Consider the following 21835-nt stretch of genomic DNA (forward strand, 5'->3'; position numbering starts at 1 on the left):
GGTTCACCTAAAGTTTTCAGGGAGGAATGAGGTGTGATCTAAACAGCTTCACACAATCTAGGTCTTATGGAGTGCTGTGAGCATGGGGGGCTGATAAATGATGCTGTGACATCCCAGATGAAGTTGGTTGCAAACACCACATCGTGAAGCGTTCCAGAAGTCTAACCAAAAAAATCTGCCTGCGGATTATTCCATGGCGTAAAAAGAAGAGAAATGGTTGTTTGAAATTAGTTTAGGATTTGCAAACTTGAAATAAATGTTTGTCTTTGTGGTTCCCTAGCTATGGGAATACTCAGATGAATTGGTCCTGCCTTGCAGATAAAAAGTGATTAGTCTCATGAATCATGAATGTTTATCAAAAGCCTTTTCTTATAGTTCTAGGAAATTGAGGCCCCTCTATTGTGGTGGTGGCAGGAGTGTTTTAAAAACAATTCCTTGAATTTGATTGTTCAACACTATACTTTAGTGGATATCAGGGTGAATAATGCACACACCCTTGCCCTCTAAGAATTTACAATCTAGTAGTGATCCAGATAGATATATAAATAATCATATCCTATCTAATAAAAGAGAAAAATGGTAATTAGCGTACAACCGCTACCCTTCCCATTGGCTAATCAGAGCGATATGCAAATTAACTGCCAGTCAAGATGGCGGTGAACCGCCAACAAAGATGGCGGCTAATTTGCATACTGCAGGCAGGATGGGACAGCGCTATTCTGCCTGCCCCGCCACCATCCGGGCCTGCTATCTGTGACCCTGATGGCGGGCGACCCCTGTGCAACCCGACCCAGGGCTGGCAGGCGTGACCCCAGCGATCTGCCACTGGCCAGGCCCCCAACCGGCTCTCCCTCGGGAGATCCCCCAGCACTGGCGGGAACTGCTGCCTGTCAGCCAGCAGTCACGCCTCCAACAGGCCCTCCCACCAGGGATGAGCAAATGGAGATCCCACAGCAGGAAAGGGGGGCCTGCAGCCAGCCCCTGTGTGCGCCTGCCCATGGGATCGAAGTGGCGATCACAGAGCAGGAAAGGGCGGCCTGCAGCCAGCCCCTGTGTGCGCCTGCCCGTGGAATTGCCCCAGAGATCATGGAGCAGGAAAGGGCAGCTTCTAGCCAGCCCCCATGTGTGCCAGCCCCTGGGTAGCCCTGGGGATCCCACAGCAGGAAAGGGCGCCCCACCCTGGCCACAGCTCAAGGGAGAGTACAACATGCAGTGAAGGCCAGGAGCCTGAGAGATCAACAGAGAGGGGCGCCTGCTCGAAGCCTTCAGGGTGTGGCTGGGGGTAGGCCCCCAGCAGACACACACACACACACACACACACGCACACAGCGCCTACTCTGAGCTTCCAACGTGGTTGGGAGCAGACCACCAGTGGACACACACACACGGCAACTGCTCGGAGCCTATGTGGTGGGGCTGGGGGCAGGCGCTGGGGGCAGGCCCCCAGCAGACACACACACACACACACACACACACACAAACAACACACACCCACGGGACGGCTACACCGAGCCTCTGCTGCCAGACTGTGGCATCAGTAGGACATCCACTGAGGGCTCCCGACTGAGGGGCAGCCTGGCTGAGGGAACCCCATCCCCCAGTGCACGAATTTCATGCACCGGGCCTCTAGTATATAATAAAAGGCTAATAGCCCTAACTGGTTTGGCTCAGTGGATAGAGTGTCGGCCTGCGGACTGAAGGGTCCCAGGTTCGATTCCGGTCAAGGGCATGTACCTTGGTTTCGGGCACATTACCAATAGGGGGTGTGCAGGAGGCAGCTGATCTATGTTTCTCTCTCATCGATGTTTCTAACTCTCTGTCCCTCTCCCTTCCTCTCTGTAAAAAATCAATAAAATATATATAAAAAAATAAAAAAATAAAAAAGAAAAGGCTAATATGCAAATCAACCAAACAGCAGAATGACCGGTTGCTATGATGCACACTGACCACCAGGGGGAAGATGCTCAACGCAAAAGCTGCCCCCTGGTGGTCAATGTGCTCCCACAGGGGGAGCGCCGCTCAGCCAGAAGCCCTGAGCCCAGGCTCACGGCAGGAGAGCACAGTGGCAGTGGCGGGAGCCTCTCCCGCCTCCACGGAAGCACTAAGGATGTCCCATGGGGAGCAGGCCTAAGCCATCAGTCGGATATCCCCTGAGGGCTCCTGTACTGTGAGAGGTCGCAGGGTGGGCTGAGGGACCCCACCACCACCAAGTGCACGAATTTCGTGCACCGGGTCTCTAGTTTGTTATAAAATAGAATAATAAATGAGAGCCCTCTCCCCAAATCTTAATGATTATGATCTACATATTACTTTACAAAATGAAAAATTTATTGCCACATTGTCCACCTTGCATATTCTGATTCCTCACTACTGCCTACTCAAAAAGAGTATTAATCACATAGAGATTTTAAGGTATCACAAACACCTTCTTAAGTTCTGCATGGAAAATGTTCATCACATCTATTATCTGAGCCTCTATTTTAGCTAACATATAATTCCACTGATGGCTCCTATTTGTCACATGCAATAGTATTATAATACTGGCATTTCTAATGAACAATGATTGTCCTCTAGCAACGTGATGAGTGACCCCATAACTTCTCATTTTGGTCTTTAGACCTCGCAGGACTTCATGTTGCCTTTGTAGTGCTGCTAAGAAGGCACTCCTCTTCGTCTATCCCCAGGGGAAATCAAGCAGACAGCCCATCACTATTAAAAGACTCCCTGGGGACTTTTTGGAGATCTCAGCTTCTAGCCTTTCCTGATATTGTTCTTCCAAATGCCGCACAGGAAATAATGAACTTGGGGATGTCAATTTCTTTTCTGTCCCTAAAGGCTAACCCAGGGGTGGGCAAACTTTTTGACTTGAGGGCCACAATGGGTTCTTAAACTGGACCGGAGGGCCGGAACAGAAGCATGGATGGAGTGTTTGTGTGAACTAATATAAATTCAAAGTAAACATCATTACATAAAAGGGTACGGTCTTTGTTTTTTTTTAGTTTTATTCATTTCAAACAGGCCGGATCCGGCTGGCGGGCCGTAGTTTGCCCACGGCTGGGCTAACCTATGGATGATTCTGTTTGCAGAACCTTAAACAGATTCACCTCAAACAGATGTCATGATAATTTTTCTGTGAATACCAGACTTTGCAATCTCATTGATCATTTGTGTTTCTTTCAAATGAAAAAAGAAAGAAAGAGCAAAAGAAAAGAGGCCCAAGGAAGTCAATTGTTTAGAGCAATTAAAGAGTTTCTTTGGTTTTAGACTATAAGTAGTAGGAATAGGACACAGACTGTGATGTTAGTATCCCTGCAAAGAACTGTCATTGTACTTTTTCTTTTTTTGTCCAAATGATGTTGGACCTATGTCCATAGACAATTCCTGATCAACTGAAGAATCCAAGTGGAGTTTAAGAAAGGAGGCATCTAGATTTGAACCATCTGGATTAAAACCCTGATAACAGCAACATAAAGGCCACTTTATCCAATGAAGGCTTGAAAGCACCCCACTACAATTTGTGGGAGTAAAAGAATGGATGCACACTGGCCTGGCATTTGTGGTAGTATCTCCCTGCATGGTGGTGTACAAGGCAGGAAACGGCTTCTAGAGATCTACTTCTGCCGGTAAGTATCTGGGTGACCTTAACCTAGTCACTGATTTATGCAGGTCTGCATTTTATCATTTGTTAAAGAGTCTGACATTCTGTAGCGACTCTATTTGCTCAAAATCGTGGTAAATGTTGGTAGTTTTACATAACCCTTGATGGTCTGAAGCAAAATGAAGTGATTTAGAATTGAACTCTGAGAGCTAGGTACTACATTTCCCCTCAAAGTTAAAGGTGATTTGGCCCCTTCACTCACTTTCAGAAACTTGTTGGGGCAAGAGTCAGTACATTAAAAGAGTCAGTACAATCTGGTTGGTTGCCAGTGTACGCTCAATCTCAAGGAAAGTGGTTTCCAGATAACGTAGTGAGTGTTAGGATAGGTGATCACCAACCAGACTGGTCTTCTCCAGAGACCTTCCCAGGCTTTAGATGCTCAGGTCAGGAGACAATAGCTTGTTACCCCAGAGATGCCTATAACTGGCTGCCTCCTCCTTTCCCAAGTCCCAGGAGGGAAGCGATGTGATGGTGACAATGTGATGGTGTGGTGATAATGTGATGTGATTTAGTAAAAGCACAGCAGATAACAACCACCCTCCTTTTTAATTCCTGAAAAGACCCCAGAAACTTTCATATGAAAAAGCTGTTGTTTTTTTAAGTTGTAAATATAAAACATGCTTCCCAGTTTCATTAGCATTTAATTTGGTTTTGATGTATGTATTTTCCCTCCTCGCCTCCCTTTCCCCCCGCCCCCGCCCCCGCTTCAGAGGCATTCAATCTCTAGGGTCAAATACTTTCAAACAGCCATGATCTCAAATTGTAATAAAAGACACACTTTTAAAGGACTTGTATGCATATATGCATAACCCATGGACACAGACATAGGCCTGGGGTTGGGGGCAGGAGCGGGCTAGAAGGGGTCAATGGGAGAAAAAAGGGGACATGTGTAATACCTTCAACAATAAAGATTTTTTAAAAAGACACGTTTTTAGTAGAGGAAAATCTTGTTGTAAGTCCCTCTCTACTCAACTATAACATTTTTAGAAAACTACAAAAATGCTCAAACAGTTCTCTTAAAAAAAAAGATTGTTATTTCTGTAGCCACAGGTGTGCAACAAGTTCACTTTTGAATAAAAAAAGGCAGAGGGGGGGTGAGAAGGAAAGAGGGGTTCCAAACAGTGAAATTATACAAAGTTGTTTCTTATTTCTGAAGGAGGAAATACATTTGCTGCATAGGCAATCATCTTGATGAACAAACTTGTATAAAGTACCTGTTTTGTGCTCCTCACAATTCCAGGGCTCATGAAGATGCAATAATACATGAACTATCACAGTCTCTGATAGGGTGTTTTTATACTACCCTCACTATTTTTATGTATGTTTGAGGATTATCATAATAAGAATATTTACTGATAACCAGATTCCAATATTACATGCCTAGAAGAAAATGAATATATGGGATATCTACCCATAATATAAAATTCTATATTACACAAATATGTAATATTGGTAGATATGGATCTACCTGCAAGTGGTGGGGTGGGAGGAGGAAACATGCTGGCTTGGGATAAAATGACAATAAAAAGGGACTTGGTGACATGACCATGGATCTTCAAGCAGAAACTTCCCTGAATGTAGCTGGTGATCCCTTCCCTAAAGGATACATCTATCTGAATTATAATACCTTCAACTCCACCCACTTTATCACGAGAATCAGCAATTGCTCCAAGCAGGTCTGGCTTTAAATAACAGGTCATAGAAACAACCTAGTGAGTTCCTATTGGTCACTGACCAAATGAGCTCCTAATAGAAACATCAACTCATAGTGAAAAAAGAACAACTGTAATAATCTGAACAATAAAGATTAAAACAAAACAAAACAAAAAAACCAAGATGAGAAGAAAGAACCCGCTTTAGGCTGTGATAGCCACTCTCTAATCACTCTAACCGCTGCATCAGAGAGCGTGAGAGATGTATGGAACCTCCCTGATGCTCGGTCTCTGTGCAGACGTGCCTCACGCAGCAGGATCTAGAGCATCTCTTCCAGCAAAATGTTCCACTAAGGTTTTCTAACATGAGACTCATTTTCTCCCTGAAATCCAAAGAACTCAGTGGGATGATTCTTTGTGATCTGGTTGGACCCTTTTGAGAGAAAAAGTCACCTATGAGACTGCAAGATGCCACCTGTCACCCTGGCCTGTGCTAATCAAAGGTGAACACTTTGGCTCTGAGTTTTTCTAGGGAAGTGACATTCCTATTGATTACTCCTCCAATGTTTGCACCTACAGAAAACGGACACATTGAAAATGCATAATGGCAGGTTGAAATATTTGTAGATTTTCTGAAAAAGCAGAAAAGAAAAAATAATCCCAAGATGAACTCTGATTTGCCTTTTGATAGCCCTCTCTTTCATGCTATTTAGCTGACAGAATTTATGCAGCTTTTGCACGCCCAAATTAATGAGCAGTTGGATATGATGATAAATGGGATGGTGGTCTTTTTTACATAAAAAAATGACAGCATTTCTCTGAAGAAACACTTTTCTTTTTTGCTTAAAACACTCAATTTATATAAAGTAATGTAAAGCCAATCTTTCAGGAACAGATTTACTACATACACTATATTGATATATCACAAACTACCAGCCACCAATGGCATGTCTGCATATGTAAATTGCACCTGCACAGGCCACTTTATATACAAAGTCTTAAAGTCACCTCCAGCCAGAGCTGGCTGCATAAGTGATTAGGAAACTTGGAGAAAGACTAAATCTTTGGGGGTTGGAGAAGAGGCTTAAAATGTCACTTTTAATGGCTCTCTTACTTGAAATTTACTGTCATGCTTATTTTAATTATACAATTACACTGAAAAAACTGTCCTTTGCTTGTGGGCTAATTAACTACTCAGTTCTGTAATGATAGTAATAATAATAACTCCCATTTATGTAATGTTTTGCCAGGCTCTCAGCTAAAAATGAACATGTAATATCTCCTAATACTCACAATAAGCCCATGATGTTGGTTATATTATTACACATGAGGAAGCTGAGGCAGAGACATTATGTAATCTGCCCAGTGTTGTGCAGCAGTCAACAGCGAGGCTGGGGTATTTGGCTCAAGAGCTCCCTTTTTAAACAGCACACCATCCCTCACTACCTGTGCATACTGGTACAGGTTGATTTAAATATCGATTCCTTGGTTTACCACTCAAACTCTTCAAGCTTCAGCTTACTTGACCCTTTCAGATTTATCTCTTATGTTTCAAGACTTCTCCACACAGATCCCAGACTCTGGACAAAATGAGGCTGGCCCCTTCCCCATACGTCCTGAACTTTCTTCACGTTACGATTTTACAAATGGTATTTATTGCCTCAATGTAAAATGCAGTCACTTATTAAGAAGTGACAAACATTTATTGATCAATTACTATATACCAAAAACTATGTTACTCTATTTACATAATTATATCATGAGTGCAATTATGTGTAATAATACTTACAGGTAGCGCCATCCTGATGTTACGGAGGAGGAAACCAAGTCTTAGGGAAGTTAAGTATCTTGTCTAAAACAACTAATAAGCAGTAGAGTCACGCCCAAACTCTAACTCTGACTCCAAGGAGCCAGCTGTTAACCATACATTCTAGGCTACACCTATTCCAAATTCTAATTTACATTATAGTTGTTTGAGAGTAAGTTTCACACCTCCTGCTACACTGTACACTGCTAGGACCAAAGGCTAGATTTTGCATCTCTGAACACCTCAAATCCTCCCCCCGCCAGCACACACACAGTTTTGAGTAGAATGTTTGTGGAAGTGACTAAGTAAAAGCAAAGGATTCTAAAGTAAAATGTCAATTTTAAGGCTTCTGGGAAGTTTTTTTTTTTAAATAATTTTTTATTTTTCAGTTACAGTTGACTTACAATGTTATATTAGTTAAGGCTTCTGGGAATTCTTGAATGCCTGGGAGGAGCACCCTTCTCTCACCCCCTTGAAGCACTACCTATGATAACTATGCACTATTTTAAAAAAATATATTTTATTGATTTTTTACAGAGAGGAAAGGAGAGGGATAGAGAGTTAGAAACATCGATGAGAGAGAAACATTGATCAGCTGCCTCCTGCACACTCCCCACTGGGGATGTGCCCGCAACAAAGGTACATGCCCTTGATCGGAATTGAACCCAGGACCTTTCAGTCCGCAGGCCGATGCTCTATCCACTGAGCCAAACTGGTTAGGGCACTGTGCACTATTTTTGCCCATGGGTAGATTGAGAGGGAGCGGACTTGCAGAAAGAGCCAGTGTGTGTGGGGTCCTCCTCTGTGTAGCTCTGCTGGATCTCAGGTGGAAATGGCTCACAATCCCTCACCTTGCTCTGAATGCTGTTTGTAAAGTACTGTGGTTTGTGAACATATTGCAACTAACATTAATTCAGGCTTCTCAGAGATTATATAGCCCCCAGAGACTGTCAAACTAGGTAACATTTTTAAAAGAAGCATATTTCCTGGGAGATTTCTTTTATTCCTATTTACATTGCCAGTAGTCAGTCTGAGGAATATGTATTTAAAATAAAGAAAATTATTTAAACACTAGAGGCTCAGTGCACGGATTCATGCACATTGAAAGGAAATTAATTAGAAGGTGGCCAGCAGAGTGGGACTGGGTGGGATGGGCCAGACACACCCTGGAGCCAACCTTGGTCCCTCCCTGGCCAGCTGCACCTGGGATGGCACCGGGGCAGAAGGGCATCTCTGGAGTAAGTGGGGTTGGGGTCCCTCTGGCAGGTGGGATCCCTCAGCCTGGCCTCTGGGGATTGGGCCAAAACCAGCAGTCCGACATCCCCTGAGGGGTCCCGGAGTGTGAGAGGGCACTCTGCAAAGTTGCTGTAGCTCGGCAGCTCCTGCATTGAGCATCTGCTCCCTGGTGGTGATTGTGCATCATAGCTACTGGTTGGATGGTCAAACGGTTGGGTGGTTGCTTAGGCTTTTATATATATAGATACAAGAGACAGAAGATATTAACAAACCTGATATTGGTTCTAAAAATGGACAAAGACACAGTCAGCAAAACTTGAGACCACTTTTAATTTTATCTGACCCATTTGATTACATGCTGCTTTGTTAAAAATTATCAGTGCCTGTGGTATCACAGAGAACTAACTACCAGATTCAAAGTCAGGAGATATGGATGCAAGGTCAGGTCAGACTGTCGCTTGAAAGCAGAGTAAGCGCAAGGAAGTTATCTGGTCTCTATGAGCATCATGTTCATATGAAAAATGGGGATGGTCTGCATATCAATACAAGCAATACAAAATTGATACAAAATCCCACGTGAAATACTTTGAAATCTGTAAGGTCTACAACATAAAATGCATTCATCAACAGAGGCAAAATTGTAGCCAACATAACGACATCCTATATAATAAAAGCCCAGCAACTGAAAGGCGGAACGACCAGAACGACTATTTGACCAGTCGCTGTGACTTGCACTGACCACCAGGGGGCAGACGCTCAACGCAGGAGCTGCCCCCTGGTTGTCAGTGCACCACCACAGTGGGAGCGCCACTCGGCTGACCAGAATTAGTGGCTGCTCCTGCTGTGAGCCCTGGGCCCATGTGCAGGAACTCGGGCTGTGAACTTGCCTCCTTGCCCCAGGCTCCTCCTTCTTGCTCCCTGCTGCCTCCTCTAGACACCCATAGGCTGCGCAGAGCTGCACTAGGCTCTCAGAGCTGACCCTGGAGGCTGGAAGGCAGGTTTGTGGCCGCGTGGTACTGAGGCCTACTCCTCTGCCTCTCAGTGCTATTGTCTCTGGGCCCGGCCCCAACCAGGTCCCCTGGAGAGGTGAGTGCTCCGGTTCCACGAAGATGCTGGACCAGTGAGCAGCTGCTCAGAGAGCGGGTCCACAGCCACTCGGCTGACCGGGATGAGTGGTGCTCCCACAGCAGGCTGGTCCCTGCAGGCCATGCCCCCCACCAATGCACAAATCAAATCCTGTGCACCAGGCCCCTAGTATTTGATTATAAGACAGAATAGGGTTTTCCTTCTCAGCTCACCCTTTTCCTCCTACCTCTATTCAATTATTTAACGAATATTTACTAAGTGCCTAAAGTGTGCCAGACACTGTATTAAATGCTGAGAATACAGTGACAAACTGGTCAGATAAGATACCTTGTTGGGGAGGGAGCAGGGAGACAAGTGAATGTGTAAATAAATGAATGAATGATTTCAGATGATGAGAGGACTATGAAGATAATGATAACAATTACAAAAGAAACTTTTTAAAAAATATATATGTTTTATTGATTTCAGAGATGAAGGGAGAGGGAGAGAGAGATAGAAACATCAGTGATGAAAGAGAATCATTGATTGGCTGCCTCCTGTATGCCCCCTACTGGGGACCAAGCCCGCAACCCAGGCATGTGCCCTTGACTGGAATCGAACTTGGGACCCTTTAGTCCACAGGCCAACGCTCTATCCCCTGAGCCAAACCAGCTAGGGCACAAAAGAACGTTCTGAGGGGATAACACCCGGGCTGCAATCTGAATGATCACACCCAGTCTCTGGTACACAAGAAACAGTGGGGAGAGTACTCCAGAAAGAGGCAACAGCAAACAGCGAGTCCCTAAGACCAAAATGATCTTGGCATGTGCAAGACACAGAAATAAGGCCCCTATAGAAGTATGATGAACGAAGAGGAGGATGTTATCAGGTAAGTTGGGCAGGTAAGATGCATGGGAGGGTCTTGGAGAATGTGGCAAGGAATTAGATTTTATTCTAAATTCAGTGGAAAGCCATCAGATAGTTTTGAGTAGGAGAATGACTTAATCTGACTGCATGGTCAGAATCTTTGCTAAGACCAAGGAAAGAGGCCGACTCTTTGTTAACAGTATAGCAATCACTTTTTTTTTTTTGTTAAGACAGACAGGCAATATTTAGTTTTTAAAAAGTTTTCCACAGTGGAGACTAGCAGACATTTCAAACTCAACATGTTAAAAATTGAGATTTCTCTCCAACAGTCTTCCCTCTTTCAGAAAGTCATTATATGCTTCTAGTTTTCAGAACAAAAACCATGAAGGCATCCTTGATTCATTCAATTTGTCAGCAAAGCCTGAGGCCATTTCTCACCTTCTTCACTGCTTCTACCATGGCCCAGGTCCTGCTCATTCTCTGCCCAGACCATTGCAATGGCCTCCTATCTATCTCTCTGCTTTCAACCTTGTCTCTCTTCAGTCTATTTTCAACACAGCTGCCAGAGGGAGCCTATTAAAATAAAAGTCAGATGATATTATTTCTCTGTCCAAAACCCTCTGTTGTTCTCTTATCTCAGAGTCAATGTCAAATTCCTCACGATATCCTAGGAGGCTTGTTACATCTTCCCCACTTATCTTTCTTCCTACATTTCCTGCCAGTTTTCTGCTCACATACTCTGCTCCAGCCACACTGGCCTTTTTGCTGCTCCTTGAACACCTGTGCCTACTCCTACCTCAGGCCTTTGCTTTTCCTGGCCCTACTGCACAAAACATATTCTCTAGATACCTATAAGGCTTTCTCTTTTGTTCTTTTAGGATTTTACTGAAATTTATCTTCTCAATTGAAGTAGGAATTTAATTGCTTCGATTTACCAATATATTTTTTAAATGAATATTTAGTGGGTGTAACTCAAAGCCAAATTTGGCTCGTTTTTATCCTAATGACTTCTGCAAAATAGCCACCATTGTTGACTGAGTAAATGGACATAGTCTGATGATTTTTTAAAACGCTACCTGGAATGATATACAGTGCCATTTTGTTAATGCACTTCTAGGCATAAACTTACAAATTCTTCTTTGTATTGAAAAGTTTACATTAAGTTAGTCTTTTCTGTAAACATAATGATAGAAAATAGAGGATTCAACTTGCTGATCTGAAGCATGATGAAGACCAACTCTGCCCAAATATCACCTGATCGCTGGGATATAGTATCCTCATTATTATATCATTGCCCTTCAATGTCTTCCCCACTGTCCTTGGGATGAAGGTCAGAAGTTTTACCATGGCCACATTGTCGGGACCCTACATGTCTCTCAGCCTCATTTGATGTCCCACATTCTCTTTGTGCCCTGCCTTTCAGATATTCTAGACTTCTTTAAGGTCTTTGAACATGTCATTCTTCCTCTGCCTTAGGACTTTTGCAGATGGTCATCCTTTGGCCTGGAATACTCTTACTTCCTCTTCTATGTATCTTGCTAATTCCTATATTTCAAGTCCAATAGCAACCACCACTTCCTTGACCCTGATCTTGTTCAACAGGTCAAACACTCCAATCCTTTCTTATCTTTCTTATGTACTTTTATAATAATATAGTCCTTTCCTTAAAAGTATCTATCATAGTTATGAAGTTTGATTCTTTGATTATTTTTTATCACTCACTAAACTGTACAAGGACAAAGACTGTGTGCATATTTGCTCTCTAACCCCCAGCATCCAGCAGATCTCCATGCCCATTTAAGATATTCGGTAATTATTTGTTAAATAAGTAAATGGATGAATAAATGTCAAACTAACTAACTAAATCACAATTTAGGTTTTTATGGTCTCAATCAGCTTTTAATAGAATATCATCATTATCTTTCCATATCCAGAGCTTTCTGATCTTATTATTATTTCCATGGCTTCCAATCTGATGACATCCCCCCCCCCCAAATACTAATAATGCATAGTTCACATGTGATTTTCAGCTTTCCCTGAGCTTTCACATTCATTTCTACATTCCACTCAAGTTACTGATAAAGACTCTGGAGCTCAAAATGCCACATAGTTAACAAGACACAAGTCAAGGCTAGAATTCTAACCATGCCAAGGCTCCTGGGAAACCTAAAGAGGGAAGATAAGAAACTGAAAATTGGGTCCACTTCTGAAGGTCCCTAGGGAAAGATATATTAAAATAGAGGTATCTCTCCAACCCCAAACAAAAGCTGATTTAATTTATTACAGTGGTTATTTTGTTAAAGTTGAGTTAGATTGGGTCACATAATTATCTCACCAGAGAGTATATGAAAGTGTAAAAATGGGAAAAAAGTCAATCATTCCAATTTCATGGCTTAGACAATAACCCTCACCAAGTTCTCCTTTATATATCTGTTTTGCGATTTTTCTTTATACTATATAAGCACCAACTTAATACACTCTCCTCTATTTATATACAATGCAATTTAGCACTCCTCTACCCAACTGCCTCTCAAAGATGCCAAAAGAATGTGACACAGACTCTAAAGGCTGCGTGTCTGAGTCTCCCGAATTCCTCCTGCCCCTTAGACCTCACCTCCAGTCACTCACTAAACTCTGTGAGTTCCATTTCATCTACTCTTCTACCACAGATCCATGGAATCATTCACTTGGATATCATATCATCCTCCTAAACAATCTTTCCACCATTAGTCTCTACACATTCATCTCATTCTTCAAAGAGATTCTTTCTTGAGTAGAAATGGAATCATGTTACTTTTCAGCTTCTACCCTGCTCTGTAGGGTAGACTCCTGTATAGCAGCTTATCCACTGTAGTCGCTGCTGATCCTTGAAGTTGATCAGCCTGGGGTCAATCCCTCCCAGTGACTCCAACAGCAATCAAGGCTCAACTACAACAGGTCAGTACACACAGCCTACACAGGTGTGCACCCTGAGTGGCCAGCCCAGGTGATGGGGGAGTCTGTGCCAGTGGGCCCTACAGGACATCTACTACACAAAACCACTCTACCAATTCCAGGAGATGTATCAGCTCTACACAATGAACAGAAACAGACACAGGAAAGCAGACAAAATGTGGAGACAGAGAAACAGGTGCCAAATGAAAGAGCAATCACAAAAAAAAAAAAAAAGAACTAAATGAAATGGAGGCAAGCAAACTACCACATACAGAGTTCAAAACCACAGTTATAAGGATGCTCAAGGAACTTGGTGAGAACGTCAAGGAATTTAGGAGAATTCAACAGCATAAAAAGGACTATAAAAAAGAAACTATAAAAAAAGAATCAGTGATAAATGAAGGATACACAACTAAAATGAAAAATAATTCATAGGCACTCAACAGCAGTGTAGATGAAACTGAGAATCAAATCAGTGATTTGAAATATAAAGAAGCAAAAAATACCCAATCAGAACAGTAAAAAGAAAAAAGAATTTAAAAAGTGAAGATAGTATAGGAGCCTCTGGGACAGCTTCAAACAAAACAACATTTGTATCATGAGAGTGTTGGAAGGAGAATAGAGAGAGAAAGAACTTGAATACCTATTTGAAAAAATAATGGCGGAAAACTTCCCCAACTTGGTGAATGAAATAGACATACAAGTCCAGGAAGTGTAAAGTCCCAAATAAAATAAACCCAAAGAGGCCCACACTGGAATATAATGAACAACATAAACTGATGAACATAAATAGATCCAGAGACAGAGAAGCATCAAACAGACAGTCAAATTTCAGAGGGAAGGCAGGGGAGGGGGGTGGGTAAGAGATCAACCAAAGGACTTGTATGCATGCATATAAGCATAACCAATGGACACAGACAATAGGGGGGTGAGGGCATGAGTGGGGGGTTGGGGGTGGCTGAGGAGAGCTCAATGGAGGAAAAAGAAGACATGTGTAATACTATATGTAATATTTCAAACAATAAAGAATTAAAAAAAGAAAGAAAAATTTACTTAAATAAAAAAAGAGGCCCACAACAAGACACATCATAATTAAAATTCCAAAGGTTAAAAACAAAGAGAGAATCTTAAAAGCAGCAAGAGAAAAGCAGTTACCTACAAGGGAGCACCCATATGATTGTCAGCTAGTTTCTCAACAGAAACTTTGCAGGCTAGAAGGGAGTGGCAAGATATATTCAAAGTGATGAAAAAAGCAAGGACCTACAACCAAGATTACTCTACCTAGCAAAGCTATCATTTAGAATCGAAGGACAGATAAAGAGCTTCCCAGGCAGGAAAAAGCTACAGGAGTTCATCACCACCAAACCAATATTACATGAAATGTTAAAGGGTCTTTTTTAAGAAGAAAAACCAATAAAGAATATGAACAATAAAATGGCAATAAATATCTATCAACAATTGAATCTAAAAAACAAAATAAATGAATAAGCAGAACAGAAAAGGACTCATAGATACAAGAACATTTCGACAGTTGCTAGATGGGCAGGCACTTGAGAGAGTGGTTGAAAAAGGTGAAGGAATTAAGTACAAATTGGTTGTTACAGAATAGCCATGGGAGTAAAGTACAGCACAGGGAATATAGTCAATAATATTGTAATAAGTATGTATGGTGTCAGATGGGTATGGCATTTATCAGGATAATCACTTAGTAAGTTGTATAATGTCTACTCACTGGGGTGTACACTTGAAACTAATAAAATAATGTATGTCAACTGTAATTGCAAAATAAAAATATAATTAAAAAAAAGAAAGAAAAACTGTTTAACTACCAAAGAATAAATGGGCAGGAAGAATTGTGTGGTCATTTCATCTTTGTATACAAAACAATCCCTGACAATTCCAGGCCATAAACAGAAACACATTTTGTCAGTTATTCACAGAGCGGCCTCCTTCCTCTTAACCAAAGTTTCAGATCTGCTGACTGGCAGAGAGCAGATTGCAAATTTGCAACTTCTGAATTTATTTCTGGAAATGACGACTAGCAAAATATTTGCCTTTTCATAGCAAATATATGCCCACAATATGCATATACAGGGAAAATAAATTATTAAAGAAAAACCCAAGAAAGAAAGAAAGTGCTCTATGATGGGGAAGGTGCTGGGAGGCAATACTCACAGAGATCGGAGGCTAAGCAACTGCTGGAAAGTGTCAACCTTAATTTCATAGATTTCGTTATGTCGCAGGTCTCTGAAATGACAGAGGTCCAAAAATTGATTTCAAAGTCACTGGTTTCAAAGACTAGTCTTCTGAGAACATTTACAGAGGGAATACCTGCCCTCAATCAAAGAAACACATGAAATTGACTATCAAGTGACTTAAAAAATTTTTTTTGGTTAAAAAAGAACATTGTAATTTATACACTTAAACAAGTATTGTTTGTCTCTCTTTCAAAGCAGCTAATTCTTTTGGGTGAACATAAAACTATATCCCAAATGCCATCTTCATTTAATACTTTGAGAATGCCTCTCCTGGCTCTGCCTTCTGAGCCTTTCTTGTATTTTAGGGTCTTCAGGAGTTTCAAATCTGCCTTTCAAACATAGATTATTTATTTCTTTCTCCCTTAATTTTCCAAAGGCTTCCAGAGAAAAATTAAGTGGGAAAGGATAGATGGTTAATATTATTTTGATCAAAACCAAAGTATGAGTATAAAGCAATAAGCTGATGTTTTATGGAAGTGGCAATTTTAAGAAAGGACTTCTAAAATGTTTCATGTGTAAGTAGCACCAGTGGCACCTCAAATATGACAAATATGGCACCTCCCCTAAAGATGACTATTGTGAAACAAACATACCAACAAACTCAAGTCCCCCATATTAAAAAAACACATACCACTTATTGGATATGTAAGTTTAGCGAAATGCCAAAGCTCAAACAAATGGACTTCATTATTACATCAAGTTCAGGGGGGCAGGGGAGGGAGGGAAAAGGAAATAATAAATAGTTTACTTACCATACAATGCATGGTAAAATAGTATTATCTGCATTTCCAAACTTTATAGCTATCTCATACAGTCATGTTGTGTGTGTAAGAAGGGAACATACGTGAAATGTCTCTCCAGTGACCCAAGCAAGTCAATGAGTTCTGGATATGTGAGTTTGGGTTCATATTTTTGGCTAGGTGACTTAGAGACTCTATAGACGTACATTTTCTGAAGCTTTTGGCAGACTGAAAAACTGGGTAAATCCTCCAACAGGTTGTAAGATAGATCTCTGAAAAACAGAAGGTAGAAAAGGGAAAAAAATCTGTTACATATTAATCGTAAGGAAACATTCCCCTTTCCCCTTTGAGATGATATATCTCCTAAAGGCCGACACTGAACATTTCTCCAGTCTGACATGGAGCAGGTAGCCACCGTTATTGGATTAAGCAGAAGATTCAAATGTTTACTAAAATGTAACGGTTATACTTCTTTAATTGACTTAAATAATTTACTTAATGAATATATTTATATTTTGTTAGTGATGATCTACAATGTTCTAGCTATTATCTTACTGAAATGAGTACAAATCAAATTAAATAATTGTGCCTCTGTTTCTAAGAGCTGCTATCTACAGCTAAAAGAATCACTGTTGGTTCTTTTCTAATTAACTAAAATAAAACCCCAACAACAATTCAAAACATAGCATTAACTTGGAAATCAATCACTACGAGAAAGGGAGGGGTGGAAATCTAAGAAAGTCTTCAGCCAAAACTCAACAAATTACAGAATAACAAAACCATCTGGATATATTTAGAGTAAAATATAACTAATCTAAAACAAGCCATGGTAATTTGCAGAAAGCTTAGAAAAAGAAATCTGGTAGATAAAGTAACATAGATATATATGTAAAAAATTTTGTCTCATATTTTAGAAGTTATCAGCTAATCAGCTAACACGTTTTTATGCCTGATTTTAATTCTTAAAACTAGATCCCCACTATGCAACTAAAACTAAGAGGCTCTTAAGTTATTTTATTCTTTAATTGATCACTTTATTCTACATTTATTGGATAAATGTAATTTATATAGAAATACAATTCATTTCCTACACATAAATAGTTCAGATAAAGCTGTTTGCAAACACAAATTTGTAGTTTATAGTAGAGGTTTCAAAGATCAACCCGAATCAAAAACAAAATAGCAAAACCATACTTCCCACCTATACACAAGTATACCTGACTAACAGTAGGGTATGTAATTTTGAAAAGTGAGTGAAATAAAATGGACACACATGTTATCAAAGCTGATAGTAATTTGGTTCACTAATCTTCACAGACTTCAAGGGGACAAATCCTTCCTGTGTACCTCTTAGTAGAGGGTACATAAAATCCTCTTCTACATAAAAGACACAGTATCACCTCCTACCTAACTTCTACCTAATGATTTTCAGGTTAACATTGACCAAGCACTTCTTACATGTAGATACCATGTTTACAGCTCAACCTGAACTTTTTCTTTTAATCCTGTGGTCAGTCTATGAGAGAGACACTGTGATGATCCCCATACAATGTGAAATGACTTGCTTAAGATCACCAGCTACTAAGCAGGGAAAGCCACACACAACCAAGTAATTCTCTTGGAGGTGAAACAAGTTGGGGGCAAAACCACTCAAGTGCAGTTAAATTTCCTCATGTAACAAGGACCCATGGATGATTCAGCTTAAGAGGGTTGCTCTCAGACCTCTGCTTCTAGAACCTAAAGTAGACTGTAGTAGAGGTCAGGATTCTGAATTCTGTTCTCAACTTCAACTCATTCTACTTGGTTGATACACTGGCCAGAGCATTGATATCTTTCTCAGTTCTCTCCTTACGTGAGAAGATGCCGGCTTTGCTGATATTGCAGAGTTGTTGGGAAGAACAAATCAATATTGTAGGTTGAAGTGCTTTGAAAATGGCAAGATACTGCTATTAAGGTATTTGTGTATTTTCAAGCCTTTCTAGTTTCAGCTTGAGGAAAGAATAATGGAAGTGAAAAACAAGATGATGAGTTAACACTGCCTGAGAGTTTGCAATATTCCTGGGGCTGGTATTTAAGCCTCATGATGATCCTCTGAAGAAAGTAATTGCACCTCTACTTTATAGATTAGGAAACAGAACTGAGAAGGAATAAACAAGTTGTTCAAGATACTGTGCTGGTATAGAGAGAGACTGGACTTGAACCAGAAAAACAGACCCCAGAGTCTGTGCATAACCAATTTGTCAGTCAGCCTCCATTTATGCAGTTTTAGACCTGGGTGGTTTACTATTTACTGTGTGATATAGTGGAGACAGATGCAATTTATTATTATTAATATTTTAAAATATATTTTTATTGATTTCAAAGAGGAAGGGAGCGGGAAAAATAGAAACATCAACGATGAGAGAGAATCATTGATCTGGTGCCTCCTGCATGCCCCCTACTGGGGATTGAGCCTGCAACCCCGGCATGTGGCCTGGCCTGGAATGGAACTGTGACCTCCTGATTCATAGGTCAATGCTCAACCACTGAGCAACACCAGCCAGGCAACAGATGAAATTTAAATACTGGCTCCAAACTTATTAATTATAGGATGTGAAATTCTTGTCATGGTATTGATCCAGTTTCCTCAAGAAATGAGGATAATTATACCTATTCTGTAGGTGGTAGGGAGAATTCTAAGATGGCTCCATGATTTCCACCACCTGCTGTACATACACTTTTGCCTAGTTATTCAATGAAACTGCTTGTGTTTAAAATTTGGACTCTGCTACTTTCTTGCACTTAAGTTTCCTAATTCTCAGTTTTCTCATTTGTATCTCTCTAGGGCAATGTGGGGTGAATAAGTGGAGACCAGCTCTGTCCCTTTCCTTCAAACATAAATGCTCGACTCCAAGGCTATCACATGGTGTTATTGCTACTCCATACATTGAGCAACTGTGGCCTGGAGTGACATGCAGGCTGGGAATGGGGGAAGGTAGAACCACCACGGCAGACATTCCCATTCCTCCACTTAACATCTGTAGTGCTGCTTGTGGCGCTGCTACTAGGCAAAGCCTATGGTGGAATTACAGGCATTCAATGGCCGCAGATGTCTACTGCGTGAGAACAGAACCATGGCAAAAGATGAAGGGCCCTTTCACTAAGTCCCAACAATGCTTGAGAGGACGATAATAGGGTTGAGTGGGATTGAGGGAGAGGGCTGAGAATGGAAGGTCAAAACAAAGCTCTTCAAGTTCCTATAAACGACTTTTCATAAAATATAAGAAAGGCAGAGCAAAAAGCTCCAAGCCAACGGAAATAACATATGCAAACAGTTTAACCATTAGAGGAAACATTAGAACATGGCACCCACAACTATACCGGAAGAATGTTTGGTTGCCTTTATCAAGGTCTGTGTGCATCCGATAGCTTAATTTTTTATTTTGGCATCCATAGTGGGTTTTTAATCTATTTATTTCTGCTCTGAAAAGCCTTTAGAGGGGAAAGGAAGTTATTTGGGCTTGTTCATATCCATTTTCTTAAAGGAAATGTGTGCCAGTTGGACTCCAGTGGGAGACGTTTGGGGTTTGGAAACACGGTGTACTGCCATCATTACCAGGGTCCTGTCAGAGAGCCGCTTCCCTGGCCCACGGCGGGCAAAGGAGGCCTGACCTCCTGGAGAAGAGCAAGGAAAGGAGTTTCTCCCCTTTTAAAGGATTTTTGAAATAATGTCTGACACTTCACCCCTAGATGGCAGCTGCCTGTTCACAGGGCGTTATTGCCTTACTGATACGCACAGCATTTGGAGATTAGGTAACTGATCACACACGGTTTGAGGAAGAGATGAGATCTGTGCTCCAGTTAAAGTCCTGTTGAAACACAAAACCAGACATAGGTCTTTTATTCAGGCATCACACGGACATATTTTGATTCGCTGGCATTCAGACTGGTTGGGCTTTAAAAGCAGTGCCTGTTCTGGTCAAAGTCAAGAGCCTTCTCAAGTACTCACAGGCTCTCCAGGCTCCCGGTTCCACTCAAATCAGGAAACTCAGTGATTTGTGAGGCACCGTTCAAAGTCCTAGAAGGAGGGACACATGAGAATTATTGGGAGAAGAGAAAAATGGATAATTAAAAAATTTTTAAATATATCTTTTTAAAAAATATGTTTTTATTGATTTCAAAGAGTAAGGGAGAGGGAGAGAGATAGGAACATCAATGATGAGAGAAATCATTGATCAGCTGCCTCCTGCACGCCCCACCTTGGGGATTGAGCCCGCAACTTGGGCATGTGACCTGACCGTGAATCGAACCGTGACCTCCTGGCTTATAGGTCAACGGTCAACCTCTGAGTCATGCTGGCCAGATAAAAATGGGTAATTTTTATTCCCATTTTCAAAGCACTTCAACTTATAATATACATTTGGTTTTTACAGCAACCCTACAAGGGGAAAGTGATATGTCAGAGGAAAACTTACAGTGTTCTTAGTTCAGGTAAATGCTGAAAAGCGGATCTTCCAACAAGCTGGATCGGGTTATCATAGAAATGTCTGGAAAAAAAAATCCAAACACCAATGTCTTAGTATAAAACTTGAATGGCAAATTTCAACCAGTACATTCAATGTTTTTATGTAATTTCAATTATACTATCTCTCTATCTAAAAGCCTAAACGACCGAATGACTGAACAACCAAACAACCGTTTGACCAGCCACTATGATGGGCACTGACCACCAGGGGGCAGATGCTCAAAGTAGACATCCCCCGAGGGGTCCTGGATTGCAAGAGGGCGCAGGTCAGGCTGAGGGACCCCCACCAGTGCACAAATCCATGCACCAGACCTCTGGTATTATATAATATTCTCAATTACGTGGTTTCAGGCAACCTCAAAAGTGTTTTAACTCATATGATGAGACTTTTGGTAAGAAATCCATACTATTTAAGATAGAAAATTTCTGACAGCAGATATGAATTATAGTTACTAAGGAGAAAAGAAAGTGAACTGACTGTTGTTATTACTTAAAAATTTCCCTGTGCCTCCAACATCTGTGGACTCTAGTGAGTGGCAGAAAGGTAATTCAGGGTGCTGGCAAGCGTAGCATTAATTAAAGAAAGGTGAAGTTTTATATGTTACATGAAGAGTCTATCCTCTGGTCAAATCTTATCATAACACAAAAGGGACTAAAAATGGAATTTGCCTCATAATATTATATTATCCTTTATCTGCACTATGCGCTTATATATTCATATATGTGTACCCTGGGCAGATATGATACACATGCTTGTATACCTAGGCAGAGTTATCACTGACACAAATAAGGAGCTATAGGGTTCTCAGACGGGAGTTCCCTCATGAGATCAGGAAAAATTTCATAAAAATGTTATTTAAAATAGACCCTGGAAAACAAAATTTCAGTAAGTATAGTGAGGAGATAGCATCATAGGAGCAAAGGAAACAAGGAAAGATTCATTTTATGAATTTAGCTGAGTTGGTCTGGACTATGTGTAGGGTAATTGAGTAGAGCTTTGGGGAACTGATCAGGAGGGTTGGCCTGGGCCACATGGGAGGCTGTGAAAGTCAGGGTAAGGAGTGTGCATTTAATGTAAATAGAAAATCCCGAGTTTCTGCATGTTTCACAGCAA

General features: G+C 41.1%; 1 protein-coding gene across 1 annotated transcript in view; it reads right to left on the minus strand.

Annotated features, from left to right (window-relative positions):
- The window catches only part of LGR5 (leucine rich repeat containing G protein-coupled receptor 5), a 146203-nt gene that overhangs the window by 13199 nt on the left and 111169 nt on the right, over positions 1-21835 (minus strand). Inside the window, exons 9-13 of the mRNA XM_006095459.3 lie at positions 20672-20743; positions 20206-20274; positions 19994-20065; positions 16424-16489; positions 15395-15466 (exon numbers count right to left, since the gene is read on the minus strand). Coding sequence (XP_006095521.1) covers positions 15395-15466; positions 16424-16489; positions 19994-20065; positions 20206-20274; positions 20672-20743 — 351 coding nt within the window. The remainder of the gene's footprint in view (positions 1-15394; positions 15467-16423; positions 16490-19993; positions 20066-20205; positions 20275-20671; positions 20744-21835) is intronic.

The sequence above is a fragment of the Myotis lucifugus genome, unplaced genomic scaffold (assembly GCF_000147115.1).
Source record: "Myotis lucifugus unplaced genomic scaffold, Myoluc2.0 scaffold_156, whole genome shotgun sequence".
Classification (NCBI taxonomy): domain Eukaryota; kingdom Metazoa; phylum Chordata; class Mammalia; order Chiroptera; family Vespertilionidae; genus Myotis; species Myotis lucifugus.